This window comes from Drosophila montana, unplaced genomic scaffold (genome assembly GCF_035044405.1).
Source record: "Drosophila montana isolate Dmon_TW-CO22-7 unplaced genomic scaffold, ASM3504440v1 contig_3266_1, whole genome shotgun sequence".
Lineage (NCBI taxonomy): Eukaryota > Metazoa > Arthropoda > Insecta > Diptera > Drosophilidae > Drosophila > Drosophila montana.
Window position 1 is genome coordinate 171,398 of NW_026998148.1, and position 19,012 is coordinate 190,409.

General features: G+C 46.0%; 1 protein-coding gene across 1 annotated transcript; it reads right to left on the reverse strand.

Annotated features, from left to right (window-relative positions):
• Positions 1 to 164: 164 nt before the first annotated feature.
• Positions 165 to 17,878, reverse strand: ft (cadherin-related tumor suppressor fat). Its single transcript, XM_064690488.1, has 9 exons — positions 17,803 to 17,878; positions 12,528 to 17,742; positions 12,332 to 12,494; positions 10,751 to 11,065; positions 10,455 to 10,688; positions 10,180 to 10,381; positions 9,824 to 10,116; positions 3,259 to 9,578; positions 165 to 3,195 (listed from the first exon to the last, which is right to left on the reverse strand). Exons 1-9 carry the CDS (start codon positions 17,876 to 17,878, stop codon positions 477 to 479), a joined length of 15,537 nt encoding a protein of 5,178 aa, XP_064546558.1. The 3' UTR covers positions 165 to 476.
• Between the last annotated feature and the right edge of the window lie 1,134 nt (positions 17,879 to 19,012).

The window sequence follows — 19,012 nt, forward strand, 5'->3', positions numbered from 1 at the left end:
CTTAAATCTGATATTAGTAGAATAACTAGTAAAAATGCTAGCGAGAGATAGAAAAAGTTTTATAATGTACTTAAATGGCAATAAATAGTTTAGCTGAACTATTTTAATATAGCACACATACATACATTTACAGAAGTAATTGGATTACTAAAAACTAAGGGTATAATTCAAGAAGTACTAAGTTATTAAAACTTGCTTGTGTTGGCCTTTGCTTTACTATTGGCAAATGCATGTCAGTCAGTACAATTACGTTAGAAGCCTATATGGATATGCACTTAGGATGTGTAACCTTGATACAAGGTGTTAATGTTTTTTTAAAGTACACTTTCATAAATATCAATGCAATAGTTAATAGAAACTTAACTTAAACTATAACGATACAGTTTCGTTGTACATTACAAATTGAAATGGCGACGCTTAACACTAGTAAAGGGTTAAAGTCTTACGCTTAATATACATACTCGGTCCTGAGTATTTCACACATACTCCTCTGGTGCTTTTTGTACATTGGGTATACGTAAAGTGGACACTGGCTGGGAGGGCTGCTGTTGCTGTTGCAGCGGGCTTGTCGTGTCAGGCAGCTCTGCTATGTCCTTGAATACGCCCATTAGATTCTCATAGCTAGGCCCCCAGTTTAACAAATACTCCCAACCCAATGTGGTTGCCGATGGCGAAGCATTCCCATTTGCTTTGCGATAAATGCCGCTCAGGTGGTTGGCCAGATCGTCGTCGCTGGCGACAAGTGTGCTGAGCGAGCCGCGAAAAGATGACTCAAATCCGTCATAGGCGTGCGGTGGTATGGGCGGAGTTTTGGACACATTTTGGTTCCTGCTCGGTTCCCCGCTGATTGCACGCGCCACAGGACTGCGACTATCGAGCATGCTTTTGCTAGTGGAATACTTGCCATCGCCGCTTAAGCTATTGTTGTCATACTCGATCTCAGAGCAAGTAAAGCTATCGTTGCCGCTCTCATCTGTAGAGGTTGAACTATGCGCATCCACATCTCCGCCAAGAGACAGGTGAAGTGCACCACCTGGAACTCGAGGCGTCGGCGCTTCACTGCTTGATGACAAATCCAGGGTCGAAACTAAGCTGCAAGTTCTCGGTCGAGCATTCAGTCTCTCAATTTCCTCTGCTGTGAGACCCATTGAGGTCTGTGTTGGTGCTTTAGGCGGTGCCACAGGCTTTTGACGACTGGCACTGGAACTCTGACCGGACAGTTGCGACATCACAGGACTGTTAAGGCTACGTTCGCTGTTGCTGTGCAGGGCATCCTTGCCAACGCCACCAGAGCTAGATGTGGTGGCCAGAAGTGCACTCTGCAACGGTTTGCCCGAGATATCATGCAGGGTTAGAATCCTCGGTTGTTGAGAGCTCAACTCAGAGCTGGGCGATAGGCGTGCAAGTGGTGTAGTCTGGTGGGTGCGAGATGCACTTGTCGATGGCGGTGGTTGGTTATTTTGATTGGGTACGCGTGGTACAAAGGGGGCGTTGACAGCGTGGCGCGGTGAATGGCGGTGCTGCTGTTGGGCTGCTGTGCTCTGGTGTTTGTGGTGTGTATATGACGCTACGGGGGGCGTAGTTGCTTTATACTTGCGCATGCCGCCCGCTTCGCGATACCCCTTATAATGGTAAACGATATCAATATCGGACGGCGCAATTGAGCTTGCGTTTTCTAAATCGTAGTGTTCCGGATACTCGGAGCCCATATCTACAGAGCTTCCATGGTCGAGGGGATGCAGTGGGTTTGGTGGTGGTATAGAGAGATGATGTTCCTCTCTGATTGGTGGACTCTTGCCGACCACCTCGCGTTCAATAATGTCTGGGCGCTGGGGACGTTGCTGTGGCTGCGGATGGTCAGCAGTCGGCGGTAGTTCACTGCGTTCTTTGAACTTCTTTGTAATAAGCTCTGGTCCGGCCAAATGATGACCTGGTGGGCGCATGTGATCATTGTTGCATACGATTGGTGCCGGAGAGTCATTCGCATGTATACTACGGGAAATGACGTGGTCTGCTGTTTGGCTTTGAGCAGCTGGGGCGGGTGGGTGCTTTATTTTAAATCCTGGTACACCGCAGCTGAGGCTTCCAATCTTTTCCTGTTTTCCCCGAAAGCGATAAATAACGTATGAGCCAAATATAGCTACTACAAGTATGACGAAAAACACAATAACCAGTGTGATGCCTATGCTCAATGGATCAGCTACTTGGGCAGCATCGACACCGATATCTGTACCACTGCAGCCAAGTTCTACACTTCCGTGTTGTTTTACTTCGTGAAATATGCTGCCTGAGCCGTTTAGCGGCTGCAGCTCATTATTGATGGTGAAGTTGGCTATGCAGCCCGTAAAAGGTTCTTCATTTATCAAAACGTTAGAGGCGCCGCCCACACAAAGCGTTGAGAGATACGGATCTAGGAAGTCATGCACGCCCGCAACATCCAATTCCTCGCCCACTTGGTGTCCGTCAATGAGCACGTGGAGGATGTGACTCTGGCTGCGGAGACTAACGTTGTGCCATTTGCCATCATTTAACGCTGCTGGCTCTGGCACAGTCATGTTGATCGACAGGTGCTGCTTGGAATAGTAAACCAGTTTGCCATTTAACAGGGACAATGAAGTGTACATCTGATTGGTGGCAGCATAAAATATCAATCCGTGTGACTTGTATGTGCGAAAGAGAAAACTCAAGACCTTGGGAGGGTCATAGAAGGATGTCGTTACTGCACTCGCGTTATATGATGACAGACGCTTTGTGCGACTGCCAAAGTTTGACCACGCATTGTTTCCATTATACAGATTGTCCAGAAGCTGCATGCGCCGATATTGTTCAGAGATTTTAAATTCAAGAAAACCACCACAGCTTATTCTGACAGGCTCCAGTGAGTCACCACAGTCAGGCGAGAGTAGTTCCCCACCGCACCGACACAGCGAGGTTGACCAGCGATCAACGCACTGGCCCGCATAGCTACTGCAGCGTTCCGCTGCCAAAGCTGGCTGGCAGGCCTGTCTATTGCAGCCTGGTAAAATGCCGTGCTGCTGTATCGGTGAGCTCAAATTCAAGGCGCGTCCATTGATCGAAACACTGTGAACACAGCCAACTAGGTCGTCACTGTGAATTTGACCCGGACGCTCGAGTACTGGATCTGCTGATTGTAAGCCTCCAATAAACAGAGGCTGTTTGTTGAAGTTAAGTGTGCTGCAATTAAAGCGATAATTACTTAAGTTTCTTATTTGTGGATTAAGTCTTAAGGTTGCTTACCCCATGGGAACAACGTCGTCCGCATAACAGCTGGAATCGCCGGGTATGCATTCCGAGCACACTTCGCCAGATTCCGCGCATTTAGCGATGCTCAGCGACATGACGCGACCGTTGCGGGTGGCGGTCACTTTGTGCCAGCTACCATCGGCGAGATTGAGTCCTGCCACAACTGTGCTAATGGCCGTACGAGAGCCTCCCGAAGAGAAAACCGCTTGACCCTTCACCAGCTCAATGGCCAAAAAATCTGAACGTCCTCCGTTCTGCAAGCCGTAGTTATAGACTAATAGCGCCGTCGGTTTAGTCGTTGCAAAAACTATAGAAATGTCATTTGTTGTTGGATCCAAAGAGGGAAAGCTCATGAAGGATAGCGGCTCAAATCCGTAGCTAAAACGTTCGCAATGACGCCCATAGCGACCTGATGGACAACTGCATTTATAGCTTGGCTTTAAGCTGACGCATAAGCCACCGTGTAGACACGGATTTGGTCGACACGAATCGGTAATACTCTCACACTGGCTACCCCGATAGCCGGGTCGACAAAGGCAAAAGTATGAGGCTCCATCTGGGCTACGTTGGCAGCTGCCGCCATTGTGGCAAGGCTTACTCCAGCACACATCACTGCGCTCTTTCTGGCACTCCTTGCCCTCTCGATTAGCCGGGCACTCGCACTGATAGTCATTACCCATTCGTCGGCATTGAGCCTGCCCCTGACAGGGGCTAGGTAGACAGGGATCCTGCCGCCTGGCGCACTGTTCACCCGCATAGCCCTTAGCACATTGGCAAGTGTAGTCGTGAATGATGCGCGGTCCACTCAGAACAAGCGTGGGGCTGTCGATGATGCTGAAGTGGCTTGTATCCAGCAGTCGGATGGTAGCACTGCACACCCCGCCGTTAGCACAAACATTAGGTGTACTGCAAGGTTCATAGCCGATTATTATATCCGTATGCAACAAGTCGGACAGAGATGAGCGCTTTTCACGCAGACGTTCGAAAATATGATGTGGTTGATAGTAGGTGAGGTTGGATGTGCGTACGACAAATAGAGCTTCTAGATCTATATTGCTTGCGTTATTGGTGTCTATTTCAATTAGGCTGTACAGAAGAATTTCATCACCAGGTCCAAAGCGTGATTGGAGCATCTCTAGGGCTTGACGATAATAATGGGCCAGAAACTGCGTAGCTGACATATTCCGTATTAAGAGGGGCAGAGTGTTGGCAAGTGTGTTATTGTTAAAGCTTTGAAAATCCACGGTCACCTTAGAGCTAACGTCGCCATGTTTCCCATCATTACCAGTTACGTCGTACATATATGACATTGGCGTAGTCATTGACGTTGTATACAAGTCACAGCCGCTCTTTATTGTCAGCTGCCCACTGCCTTGCAAACGACAGCGATAGTCTCCAACAATATCAACATCGTTGGGGTGTACATCAGCTAGTTTCGTATTTGCAGGTAAATCCCCGTTAAAGATACTGACAGCCACATGGACAGTGCGCGGTGTGGATGGATTGTCATTTTGATCTAGCACCTTTATAACCAGCTTATGTTGGGACTGTTGTTTGGGTTTTCCGCTGTCCTCCACCTCAATGATGGCTTCGAGATGGGGGGTTGCTTCGCGATCGTAGCTAGCAGTAGACCTCACCAATCCTGTGTACTTGTCGATGGTAAACCAAGACTTATGCTTGCCACCCACAATCTTGTAACTGAAAGGTGCTCCATTGTGGGGCAGGTCGGGATCGCTTGCTGTTAGCGTCATTATCGATGTGCCTGCAGGCTCATTTTCTGAGATATAGCCTATAAGGCCTTCTAAACTAAATGTGGGCCCATTGTCGTTGATATCGTCCAAGTCAATGCGCACTGTAGCCGTGCCCGTCTGCGGTGGTAGACCTGTATCAATTGCACCTATAACTAGATTATAGTGCGCAATATCCTCTCGGTCCAAGAGTGCTGCAGTGCTGATCTCTCCGGTTTCTGCGTCGATCTTGAAACTTTGCTTTATGTTGCCATTAATTATTGAGTATGTAAACTGATTGTTTTGTGGACGAACATCCTTGTCAATCGCTTTGACTGTTGTCACCATCGTTCCAGCTGGCACAGACTCCAATATTGTTGAAGTGTAGTAACGCTTAACAAACTCCGGAGGATCGTTTCCGTCCTGAATAGAGATTGTAACCTGCGCTTCAGCCGTATCATTTCCACGTATGCTACCGTAATTTTTGGCCATTACCATAAGCACGACGCGATTCTGGGTCTCGCGATCCAAATTACGGGTGACATATATCAAGCCTGTGTTTGTGTTGATACCAAAGCCCTTATCATTACTAGAGCCAACCAGCAAATAGTAAATTCTACCATCTTCGCCAATATCTTTATCGGTGGCCTGCACCGATCCCACGGCAGTGCCTATAGACGAAGTTTCCGAAACATCAAAATGAAAAGCAGATTGCACAAACTGCGGATAGAATTCATTAACACCCAAGACGTGTACATACAGCAGTGCATAACTTTCCATGCTTGAGTCTGGATTTTTTGCTTTAATATGCAGCGTGTAACTACGGCGCTCTTCATAGTCGAAACTGGCGGTGGATAATATTGTGCCGTTGCTGACATTGATACTGAAGAAGTGATGATCGGTGCCCCTAGCCAGAAATGAATAGTGTATGACGGCGTTTTTCGGCGAATCCTTATCGGTTGCGTGTGCCTGAAATACAGCTGTACCGACTGGTTTGTTTTCTGCAATATAGCCGTGATATTCAGATTGATTAAACACCGGCGGATTGTCATTGACATCAGTGAGTATGATCGTGAGCATAGCTAAAGCAGTCAATGGCTTGTAGCCCAAATCCCTGACGGAAATGTTTAAATGGTATTCCTGCATAACATCGTAATCCAATGGCTGCATTATTGTGATGGCACCTGTGCGTTCATTGACACTAAAATCGTTTCTTTCGTTGCCGCCTGAAATGGCGTAGTGCAGCATGCCATTGGGCCCAGTGTCTTTGTCTGTCGCATAGACTGTGAGGATCGTGGAGCCAATGGGCTCATTTTCTGGCACAATCCCTTGATAGCTCAGTGGGTTAAATACGGGAGCGTGTCGATTTTCATCCGTGACCACCACGATAACACGAGTTTGATCAGATAGTGGTGGTACACCACGGTCGGTAGCCCTTACGTTTAACTCAAATCGTGAATTAGCTGGCACTTTAATCTGTTTAATCAATGTTATCCAACCGTCGTGCTTATTGATGGTAAAGTAAGCGCTCAGATTAGAGCTAATCAACGAGTAGTCAATCTCCGCGTTGACTCCCACGTCGCAATCATCATTAGCGTGTACTCTCACAACACGTTGACCAGCGCCCGCCTGTTCTGGCAACGGGGAGAGATACTCTTCATGCTCAAACTTCGGAGGGTTATTATTTGCGTCCACTATGTTAATATTAACCAGACATTCTGTATAGAGTGGCGGCTTCCCATTGTCTGTAGCCAGGATGGTAAGTGCGAACATGTTCTCAGGCGAGCTGATGTACTGCGAGTGCTTGTACTGGATTTGTGTTTTGCTGAAGATCTCGCCCGTAGCGGGATCAACGCTAAATATGGGGGATGGTGACTGTAACGAATACGAGATGACAGAGTTGGGTCCCTGCTTGTCCCGATCGGTTGCTATGATCTGGCCCACAAAGGCCACTGCATGCTGCAGCTCCGGAAAATTGAAGCTGTAGAAACTATGTTCAAACTCAGGTGCATTATCGTTCTGGTCCTGTATTGTGATTGTAATTGGAGTCTCCGCTCGCCAGGCTCCATCGGAGGCCACAACCTTGAGAATGTATTCATCCTGTTGCTCACGGTCAATTTGTCCTGCGACCGTAATGTTGCCGCTTTGCGAGTCAATTTTAAACTTTTTACCCGGGTTCTCACTAAATGTATACGTGGCATTCGCATTTTCCCCCAAATCTAGGTCAGATGAGGTCACACATATTACAGAACTGCCGATTTCCGCATTTTCTGTTACGTTCAGTGAATATAGACGGGTAAATTTGGGAGGGTTGTCGTTTTTATCTAGTAGATGCAGCAACACACTCGCAGTACCTGTTAGCTGAGGCACACCTTGGTCGACGGCTTCCACAACAAGCGCATAATCACTCAATTCTTCACGATCTAGGCGCATGGTTGTATATATTTCGCCAGAATCGGCAATTTCAAAGGTGCCGTTATAGTCATTTTTTAATCGATAGCTGACCTCACCGTTTTCTCCAGAATCCCTATCTTTCGCCTTGATTGCAACAATAAGTTGCGGTGGTGTTTCCTCTTCCATGATTTCTGCGTTGTAGATAAGCTTCTCCATTACTGGAGGATTATCGTTGGCATCAGTAACGTTAATAGTCAACTGTGTAACGGTACGAAGGCTTGGTCTATCCGAGTCGGCAGCTGCAACCCAGATCTCATATTGATGAGCCAATTCGTAGTCCAATCCATCTTGCCCAACGCTTAAAACGCCGCTATTCGGATCAACAACAGCTGTATTTCCCATATTTCCACCGGCTATTTTATATCTTATATTGGCAACAGATCCCTTTTTTGGTGATGAGGCTGCCAGTTTAGCAATCATTTTTCCAGGTTGCACATCCTCCGGTAAATTGAATTGAGTGATTGGCATGTAAGAGAACACAGGAAAGAGCTCCACCGGACGTAGTTGCACCGTAAGCTCAGCTGTCGAGATTTGAGGCATATATCCTTTGTCCGTTGCATGGATGTTTATGTTATAAATAATGTCAACGTTTGGCTTATTTTTTTGTGCCAGTTCCATTTTTGTGCGTATAACTCCCGTGGATGGGTGCACTTCGAAAATGTGTTGATCCTTACCACTTATATTATAAATGACCATTGCATTTTCGCCCTCATCCAAATCCGAGGCTCGTGCACCAAATACAAATTCTCCAGCGCGGATATTGTTTGGCACGACAATATTAAAATTGTTGGCCTCAAACTTTGGCACATTATCATTTGTATCCCCCACTTTGATCGTCAGATTCACAGAAGTTGCGCGCGGCTCAGTAATGGAACTGTCCTGAGCCATAAGTGTTAGCTGATAGACACCTATGCTTTCACGATCTAATACGGCAGCCGTAGTTATTTCGCCCGTGTCAGTATCGATGTGGAAATGCGACATGTGCTCTCCGAGCAAGTCAAAACGAAGCTTGGCATTGAGACCGGTATCCTTGTCAGTGGCAACGGGCTTTAGCACCAACGACCCAACCGGAAGATTTTCTTGTATAGAGGCATGGTAATATTGGAGTTCGAAAACAGGTCCGTTGTCGTTTATATCTTGGACTTCAACTCTCACAATCCCCGTATTAGAGAGCGGCGGAGAACCCGTGTCCATGGCAACAAGCGTTAAAATATATTCATTCTGCAGCTCACGATCGAGAGTTCCAAGTAGAACAATGTCGCCCGTTGAAGCATTGATCCGAAACAGATCCGCATTGCCTTCTTTGAGGAAGTATCTTACTTGGTTGTTCAGAGGCGGAGTATCGGCATCGAAAGCAGTTACGGTGAGCAAATAGCCGCCGTTGGGTGGTAAAGTGTTTTCCATGACGCGGGCAATGTAAGGAGAGTCTAGGAATGTGGGTCGATTATCATTTATGTCGATAATGTTGATGATTAGCTCGGCGATATCACTTGCGCTTTCCTTTGGTGCACAATCCTCGGCACGTACTGTCAATGTATATCGCGCTTTGCGCTCGTAATTTAAATTTTTGGCCACTCTTACCACTCCGGTGTCCTCGCTTATACTAAAATCGCGATTTTGGTCGCCCGACACAATCGAATAGCGTACACGGCCGTTGTCGCCCTCGTCCATGTCTGTGGCAGAAACTTGGAGCACCATGGCACCTATACTAGCATTCTCCGCCACGGATGCGGAATATTGCTTCGGATCAAATACTGGAATGTTGTCGTTAACATCAAGGATTTTAATCGTAAGCTGCGATTGCGTTGCAAGTGGCGGATCTCCACGATCCCGCGCTGTTATATTCAAAACATAATTTAATCGGAGTTCTCTATCCAATAAATCGGCAACGCGTAAAATGCCATCGGTTGGATTCAAAGTAAATGGCAGAGGTTCAGCCGATCCATTGCCATCAATTAATTCGCGCGTATCGTTAAGAAAATAGTCTATGTAGCCATTGCGTCCCTCATCGTTGTCAATGGCTTTCACTGTGAACACAACCGTATTGATGGCCACATTCTCCATCACCGACGTCTCATTTGCGGAAACAAACACGGGCGCTTCGTCGTTGACGTCTTTGATAAGTATCGTTACCTGTGAAAGAGAAAAGTTTTTAATGACGCTCTAACATTTGTGTTAATTCTTTGAGCAATTTTATGCTTGATGATCTATTTAAAACAGGTTAAGCCAAAAGCTCTTAAAACAAGTTTCTATTTAACTAGGGCTTGACCAAGTACAAATAGTAATTAGACTTGTCACAGGTCAAACATTACTTTAGCATATGTCGGTTTTCTACTATCTAGATATCTAAAACGTAGATCTCTTGCTTGGTAGCTTACCTGCACGGTCGACGACAGCCGTTCTTGTTTTTGATGAGATAAAAACTGATCTTGCTGATGTTTTTTATAATAACGCCGGGGCGACCGATATTTGAGCTTTAACTGCGATTCCTTCAGCTCACTGAAAATGGCCATTTCATCGGCGCAATCGCGGGCAGTCACAGTCAGAGTATAGGAACTACGATGCTCGCGGTCAAGCTGTCGCCGTGTGGATATCGTTCCGTTGCTGTTAATCCAAAAGTCATTGTCTTCGTCCCCGGCTGTTATGCTGAATTCGATGAGGCCATTGTTTCCTATAAAAAAGCTCATTCCGTCAATTTTAATCACGTTTAATCAATTTATCTAGAATAACTAACCCGAATCGATATCCTTAGCGGACACGGTGACTACCTCCTTTCCTACAGGAACATTTTCCAATACTTCACTTGAATAACTCATGGGATCGAATAATGGCGTATTATCGTTTAAGTCGAGTACATTACAATATACTGTAATAGTAGTTGAGAGACTAGGCTGACCGTTATCCTGTGCTTGCACAAGTAGAATGTAATGCTGCACCTGTTTGCGAAGAATAATTTTGGAGATGTGAAAGACAAGATTTAATGTAAAACCGAAAAGTTGAATGTCTTACATCCTCGTAATCCAATTTAGCTGTCAAAGTAAGTGCTCCCGTTTGAGGATTTAAGCTAAATACGTCGTTGGCCCAATCAGAAACAACTGCATACGAGACTTGTGCATTTTGAGCCAAATCTGCATCTTTGGCCACAATTTCACCAACTTGATATCCGCGTGGTGCATTCTCTGGTATGTCAAAGGAGTAAACGGATTCTTCAAAAACGGGCGGGTTATCGTTGGTGTCATCCACCTACAAAGCGAATAATAAGCAATTAATCAGTTGCCCGTAAAAAACACGCTCGGATCACTTACCTGTATGATTATATCCGTTTCTGTGTACTGCACCCCATCACTGACTCGGATGCGCATATTGTACTTGTCCTTTGTTTCACGATCCAAAGAGTCTTTCAATTGTAGTTTTCCACTTGACGGTTCCAGGATAAACTTTCCATCATGACCATTGATTAGGGTGAAAATCATACTGCTCATAATATCGGGATCAGGATCGGTGGCGCGAATTGTAGCTATGGTGTGCCCGATCTCTAGGTCCTCGCTTACAGTATAAATCAATGGCGTATCGAGAACTTTCGGTGGACTATCATTTTTATCCAACACAGTTACTTGAACCTGTACAAAAATGGAATAAAATAGTTTTGCTCGTAAGGAGGCTCTGGACATTGAACAACGTGTGCTACGAGCTTCAAAGTTTTGCTGTAATATTCTAAACTAAATCACTGTCACAGTATGCACCCGTATGGGCGATCACACAAGGCGCAAAATACTCTTTTAATGTGTTAGTTACCCAGTCTAGCTCTTTTGCGATCTTTTACCTTCTTATGCGCTACCAGTTGCTTAATTCCAACGCAACGTCGGCACCCTACACTCTAAATACATTTTTAAAATAAACGCACATCCAAAAAAAAACATGGCAATCGTTTTAAATCAAAAAAAAAAAAAACAATAAAATTGATTGAAATACTTTTAGCACGCAAGGTTTCAGTCGCCGCGGCAGTCTCATACATGCCCGAGTTTGTATGTTTAAATAAGCAGCTACATATATACGCAGTCCAAGAAGCTGCGCAGAACTGGAACTACTCGTATACAGATTTGCATGTGTACATTGCTGGCATACCTACGCATAAAGCATGTCTAAAGTGGAGATGGAGACGGTCCCGCTGAGCAACACCAATGGTTGCCTGCCAGCGGCGACGCAAGCACTCGCAGGGCGGAGTGGCAAGGAGGGCTTAAGTGCCCAAAAGTTGGCTGAAGGGCCGTTGTACAACGTCCAGCAGCCTCAAAGATGTTTACTGTTGTGAATTCGTTTATTTTTTATTTGCTGTCTGAAAACAGGTCGACGATTTTGCAGTTGTTGGCATCCAGACTGCGCCATGCGCTGTGAACTCAGCAAATGGAAAATAGGGCCGAGACTGACATTCAAGTCGAAACACCGCGAATTAAATATGGTAGGGTATTATCGAAAATCAAAGACAACTGGCACTGGGAAATTATATTATAATTTTATGCCTAAGGTCTATTTATACAGCTTTTTAAAGTATTTTGGTTCAAGGAACAAGTACGACGGGCTTTACATTTTCTCACCACATCGCCGCAAGGTCTCTCACCTGCCGATTTGCATTTTTTGCATATGCGCGGGTCTAAAACTCTGCTTTCCGTTTAATCAAATTTTCATATCTACAGTAGACATTAAAAGCGCATTAGTGCGGTCTTAACTCATACTGATAAGCCCTTGAACCAGAACCCGTAATGCAAAAACCCTCAGCTGACAAAAGTAGGTTTACCTGGAACACTATAAGAGCAGCACAAGTCCGCTTTATTTCACGTAAACGTGCTCAGCTTCTGCAGCATCATCATGCGAAAGTCATGTTGACTTACCTTTGTACGAGCTGTCCGAGGCTTTCCGCCCAGTGCGATGGCATGGACCTCGATCTCGTAGGTGGGGGGGCCAGCTTCACGGTCCAATTCAACCGCTGTCGATAATATGCCCAATTTTGCATCGATATCGAAAAGACGGTCAACTTGGACACGCATCTCACTGCTGCTCGCATGGCCGAATATAGACGACGTGGACGCTGTGACATTTGTCACATAGTACTCGATCTCAGCGCCTTCGAGCTGCGCGCTTACCGTTAGTATACTCGTCCCGATCGGCTCATTCTCGTAGACTGATCCAAATAGGGCGTTGTGATTCTCGAATATAGGCCTATCGCCTTCACCATCGCTAGTGCCGAGCGTTATTATTGTGATATAGGTCTCAGTGCTCTTCCGCTCGCCACTTGCTTCGTCCGTTGCCCTTAAGGTCAATTGGTAACGCACGTTGGGCTTGGTTTGGGGCTGACTACCTTGACCAAGTGTGATAATTCCTGTGTTGCGTTGCAGATGGAAAAGTTCTTGCTGGCCCCCGGCAAAATCATATGTGACCAAGCCGTTGCTCGACGAATCTGCGTCGCGGGCCAATACCTGCATCACATGACCACCTATACTCCCCGGTGGAATCGAGCCGTTCACCAATGTTGGCAAAATTGCAGCATTCATTGAAACGAAGATTGGCGCGTTGTCATTGACATCTTCTACAATGACTGTGACCAGCTTCTCGGTGGACAGCTGGCGCTCCGAGGGCTGTGCCTGATCCGTAGCTACTACAGTCAGCCGAAAGTTATCAATGGACTCTCGGTCAATCTCACGCAGCGTATATATGACGCCCGTCTGTGTGTTAATACCAAAGTGACGTCCACCGGCCGTTTCCGGCTCCTGTCTGCTGATAACATACGTTACCTTACCATTCAGGCCGGAATCAGGATCATCTGCGGTGACCGTCACAATTGGCGTCTTGAGTGCGATACCCTCTTTAATTTGACGAACAATTGCCGTGCTTGGAAATATGGGTGGATTGTCGTTATCATCCACGACCATGACGTTGTATAAGACCGTGGTGGAAAGCGGTGGAATGCCGCAGTCTGAAGCTGTTATGTTTAACGTATAGTTAGTTATATCCTCATAGTCCAGCGGCTTGTGTAGGTATAAACTGCCGCTAACGCTGTCAATGTGGAACGTGTCCCTGCGGTTGCCTGCCGTTATGCTAAATACCACCTGGCTATTCAGGCCTTGATCTGCATCGCTGGCCCGAAACCGCATAAGCTCTGTTCCACTAGGACTAGTTTCCAGCACAGAAATTTCGCTGCTCGACTGTGTGAACTCCGGCGCATTGTCATTGTCGTCCAGCACTGTGATGGTAATGTTGGCGCTGGATGTCAGAGGATTTTTTATTGCTGCATCCCGTGCGACTACAGTTAGGCGATGAATTTCTTGTGATTCCCGGTCCAATCTATGGGCAAGGGTCAGCAAACCTGTCGCGCTATCTAAGCTGAAAAGGTTGGCTTCATTCCCTGCGACCAGTGTATAATATACGTCTCCATTAAGACCTTCATCGGCATCCTTAGTGAAAATATGCATTATATGTGTTCCCTCAGGTGCGTCTTCGGAGATAGTTACTTGGTAGGGTGTACGCAAGAACTCCGGGGCATTATCGTTGACATCAGTGATAATTACTTTCACTTTGACCTTGTCATGCAGTGGCGGAATGCCATTGTCTGTTACAATAGCCTCCAGCAGTATATAATTGGAGCCGCCGCTACTGATATTTCGTTCCTCGTCGCCGAGGCTGGCACTATTATCTGTGCTTCGCACCAGAGCCTCCCGATCGAAGGGTCGTAGGGTCTTGATAAAGCCATTGTGCGTATCAATTTTAAAGTCCTGTGACTGCGAAAGGACACTGAAACTCAATTCTGCATTTCGACCAATATCTCGATCCACCGCAGTTAATTTTCCGACAAACGTATTCGCCGGGGCGTTCTCTGGGATATTAAAAGTAAATGTACTATTTGTAAACTGCGGTGGATTGTCGTTTTCATCGATAACATGGATGACGACTGGTACCACCGACGACCTGGATGGTGTGCCTGCATCGCTACAAGAAATTGTAAGTGCATAATAGTCGCGTTCCTCGCGATCGAGAGGCGCGCGGACAAACAGTAAGCCATCAGGGAAGACTCCAAATTTACGGTCAGAATTTCCATCTATAATCTCATATGATATACGTCCATTTGGCCCAAGATCACTGTCCGAGGCAGCTAGCGCAAAAAAGCGTGTGTTCACCTTGGTGGTCTCCAAGAGTGAAGTTTCATAGGAAGTGTGATCAAACACAGGAGTGTGATCATTTACGTCGGCAATATGTACGGGGAGACTTAGTCGACTGCTTAGCGGTGGTGTACCCCCATCAGTAGCAATTATCTCCACATAGAAAACTGTGCCAGGATCGGCACGCACGGGCTTCTGCAAGTAGACTACACCTGTGCCAGGATTAATGCGAAATTGTTGATCCGGATTGTAGGTGAAATTATAGCGAATGCGACTGTTAACGCCAGCGTCACGGTCGCGGGCACGGGACAAATAAATTTCTTGCCCCACAGCGGTATCCTCCGGCAACCAAATAGAAGCCTCCGTGTCACGATCTTGAGCGAAATTGGGCGCATTATCATTCAAATCAAGAATCGTTATGTGAACATTGCACTTGCCATAGGCAAACCCAGACATGGAGCCAGACCCATTTATGCTGCGCGCCATGACAACTAACTGATAGTGTGCCTGCGCTTCTCGATCGATCCGGCGTGCAGTTGTGATGCGGCCACTGTGTTGATCAATTGCAAAATATTCGGATTTGTCGCCATAAATGATGACATACTCGATGGTTGCATCGGCAAAGATCGGTTGCCGCTTGACTTGCACCCGACCAACATCGCGGCCCAGCTTTGCCATCTTTTGATCAGGATCCTCAACAACCTGAAAATCATATCCATTATGAGCGTCAAAATCGAGTGTTGTTGATTTCGATTCCATTATAATTTCCACAACGGCATCCTGCGAACTGCGTCGTTCGCCAGAGTCTCGGGCAGAGATGCGCAGCTTGTAATAGGGTTTCTTCAGTTGTTTAAGAGCATCATCGCCACGTAACGCAAATATGACAGCACCCGTGCGAGAGTCAACGTGGAAAACGTTGTCGCCACCAGATTCTAGGTTGTATGTAATTAAGGCGTTATCGCCTTCGTCGCGATCTGTGGCCGTGACATTGAGCAGAGTTCGCATGCTGTTCAGTGCGACATCAGCTTCGCTTCGGTCCTTCAGTGTGTAGATGTAGTGCTTTGGATAGAACTCTGGATTATTATCGTTTATATCTGAAATGCTGAGGTAAACAGTAGCCGTGGCCGATTGTGGTGCCGGTGCGCCTTGATCGCGCGCGATCACAAAAATTTCATAATTCGCCATTGTCTCACGATCGAGAGCTTTGCGCGTCATTAATTGGCCCGTTATGGAGTCAATAGCAAATTGTTGTGGGTACAGGCGTTCCACGCTGGGCGCTAAAGAAAATGTAACCGATCCGTTCGTGCCCTGGTCATTGTCTGTGGCAGACAGCAATGCAACTATTGTCGGGGGACTAACGCCCTCACTGAGGCTAACGTTGAGCTCTTGTTGTCCGAAATGTGGTGCCTCGTCGTTCTCGTCCAAGATGGTGACCTTTAGCTGAGTGTAGGCGAACTTGGGATTGGGTCCGCCATCACGTGCTGATATGCTTAGCTCTACGCTGGCTTGCACTTCTCTGTCTAGTGGACCTGTAGTCACTATAAGGCCCGTCGTCGTATCGATGTTAAACCACTTGAGCTCGTTTCCCGTAAGAATTTCATAGAACACTTGCGCATTGACGCCCGTATCTTCATCTGTGGCAGCGATCGAGGCAACAAAGGTGCCCGTTGGCGCTAGTTCACTAAGCACAGCCGAGTATTCGGACTTTTCGAACACGGGCTCATGATCGTTGACGTCATTTACATCTATGATAAGATATGCTATCGCCTTTCGCTCTGGCGTTCCTTTGTCTATAGCCACAACAGTCAAATTGTATTTGCTAATCTCCTCACGATCAAGTACTCCATTAACACGGACAATGTGAAAAAGTGGAGTTTTTTCCAATCGAAAATGATGCAGCTCGTTGCCAGATACTATGCGAGTTGTTGTCTCTCCGTTGAGACCATCGTCCGAGTCAATTACCGATACGGCAGCAACCACTGTTCCGTTGCTGGCGTTCTCGTCCACGGTGGCAACTCTGCCCGTAGGTGGAAAGTACTGAAAGCGTATAATTGGATCATGATCGTTTGTATCCAGCAGATTCACAGTAACATAAGTGCGCCCATCCTGACGCGGAGAGCCATGATCGCGGGCAAAAACCGTGAAGACGCAGCTCTTTTGGACGTGTCCTTTGCCTGTGGGCTCTCGAGGCTGCTGACTCGTTTGTTGTGGGCAATTTAGGCGCTCAGTCGTAGAAATAACGCCCGTTTCGGGATCGACCGTGAACTGATGTTCCGTCTCGGCCAAGTAATAGGTGAGCTTGCTATTATCGCCCAAATCGTTATCCGATGCCATAACCTGTAGAACTGGCGAGCCAGGCATGACAGTTTCGTTTAACGTTACACTGTAGTCGCTGTGATCGAAAATCGGCGGATTGTCGTTAACGTCCAGTATTGTAACGTTTACCTGGAGAAACCCCAGTCGAGGAGGAGAGCCACCATCGCTGGCCGATATATTTAGTTGGTAGCTTCCGCGTGATTCGCGATCCAAGTTGCCGGTCGTCTCCAAGTGCAAGTAGGACGTATCGCCGCTGGGATTCGTTGTGGTGACTAATCGAAATTTATTATCCAAATTGCCCGCCACGATCTCATAATGATCGGTAACTCCATTGTCACCGATATCAGCATCTGTCGCCGCATCGAGCAGCAGACGAGTTCCGGCTACTGCGCTCTCCGAGAACGAAACCGCAATACTTGGCTCAGGAAACTCGGGTGCATTATCATTGATATCAAGCACTTTTATGCGCACTTCTATTGGATATGTGGGCTGCGATGAGAGCACCACAAGGTCATAATGGCTTCGCATACCCTCGCGATCTAGAACCACATTTGTCTTAACTTCGCCCGTTATCTGGTCCAGTGTAAACTCTCGCGGTGGCTCATTAAATCGATAGGTGAATTTCGGCTTTGTCGGTATAAAACCGACAAGCGTACCGCGTGGCTGCCCCTCGAGCACTTCGAAATCGGCGCTAGTATCGACAGCGCGGGACTGCATTTCTCCCGCTGGCGAGGAGCTGCGGCGTCTTGGAAACGCGGCATATTGTTCATATGTTGTGGCATAGCTACGTCCACGAGGCGCTGGCAACTGTAGTGTGGATGCAGCCTCCGAGGCTTGGAGTAACACAAAAGTAGTTAGCACGATCAGGTGCAAAATATTCCCCCTTCGTTTACCGTGGACAGAGAGGAGCGAGTGCATCTTCTCTGTGAACCTGAAAAGGCTGGATGGAATTCGCAGATTGTCATCCATGTAACATGTATGTTCACTTTTTATTGTTTTCATTAGCAACGTGCTTTTGATATTTTACTGGTGTGCTATTTGGGTAAAGCTCAAAACACGTCATTTTCCAGATAGTTTTGGATATTTATAATCACCTGGAAAGTACAAAAAAAGTCCAAATTACAATCGGAAAACTTTTTAATTGCAATAAAACTAGTCGTAAATAGAATTAAAATCAGCAGACAGTTTCTATTTGGAATATCGCATTTACCACCATTGCGAGTATAAATTATATATAACCAAAGCGAACTTAACTAGTTAATCATGCTTTCATGGCAACACTTTCAGCTAACAATTTCGTGCCTCTACGACCGCTGAGCATCTTAACACTTTCATACTTCGTCAAGCATAAAAATACTACTTTGCTTTTATGATTTTCTGAAAAAGGGGAGAAGGTGCATAGTATGGAATATGCATATGGAAGGCAGCATTTGCTATTTGCTCACATACAAAAGCTTCTATTTTTTATAATCAGTGCAATTCTAATTTGAACAATTTTGACACCATTTATACAAAAAAGAACAAAAGGGGAAGGGCTTCTGTTTCTCAACTAACTAGCAACACTTTTGCTAGCATTCTTTTGGTTTTCATACGGGATATATCTATGCATATATATATATATATATATATCTATATATATTTGTTTCAACCTTTGTTCACTCAAGCAATGGAATCCATCGTAAATTTGTTACCCCTGATTTGTTGTTGTTGTCTAAATCTTTGGAGCCGAGCCCGTTCATTAATCTTTAAACCCCAATCAATGGGAATGGTTGGCTTTGTTCTGTCTTGTTTTTTTTTCTTTTGTTTAATATCAAAATATTTAAGTGATTTGAATAATATACATGCATACTTATATACATAAGTAATGGATTTATATACTTAACTTGTTCCAGATACTGAAATATTAGGATGTAACTCTTGCTTCCAATTGATACACCTAGGTATATGTTTATAGATAGTTATGCGGGCTATTTTGAAGAGCTCATAAATACCATATCTGTACAAGATTCAACTTTACATTTGCAATGCAAATTATAACAAAAGAGCAAAGCATAGACAGAACCTGGGTAACAGACTACCAAGCCGCCGGCCATATGGCCAAAA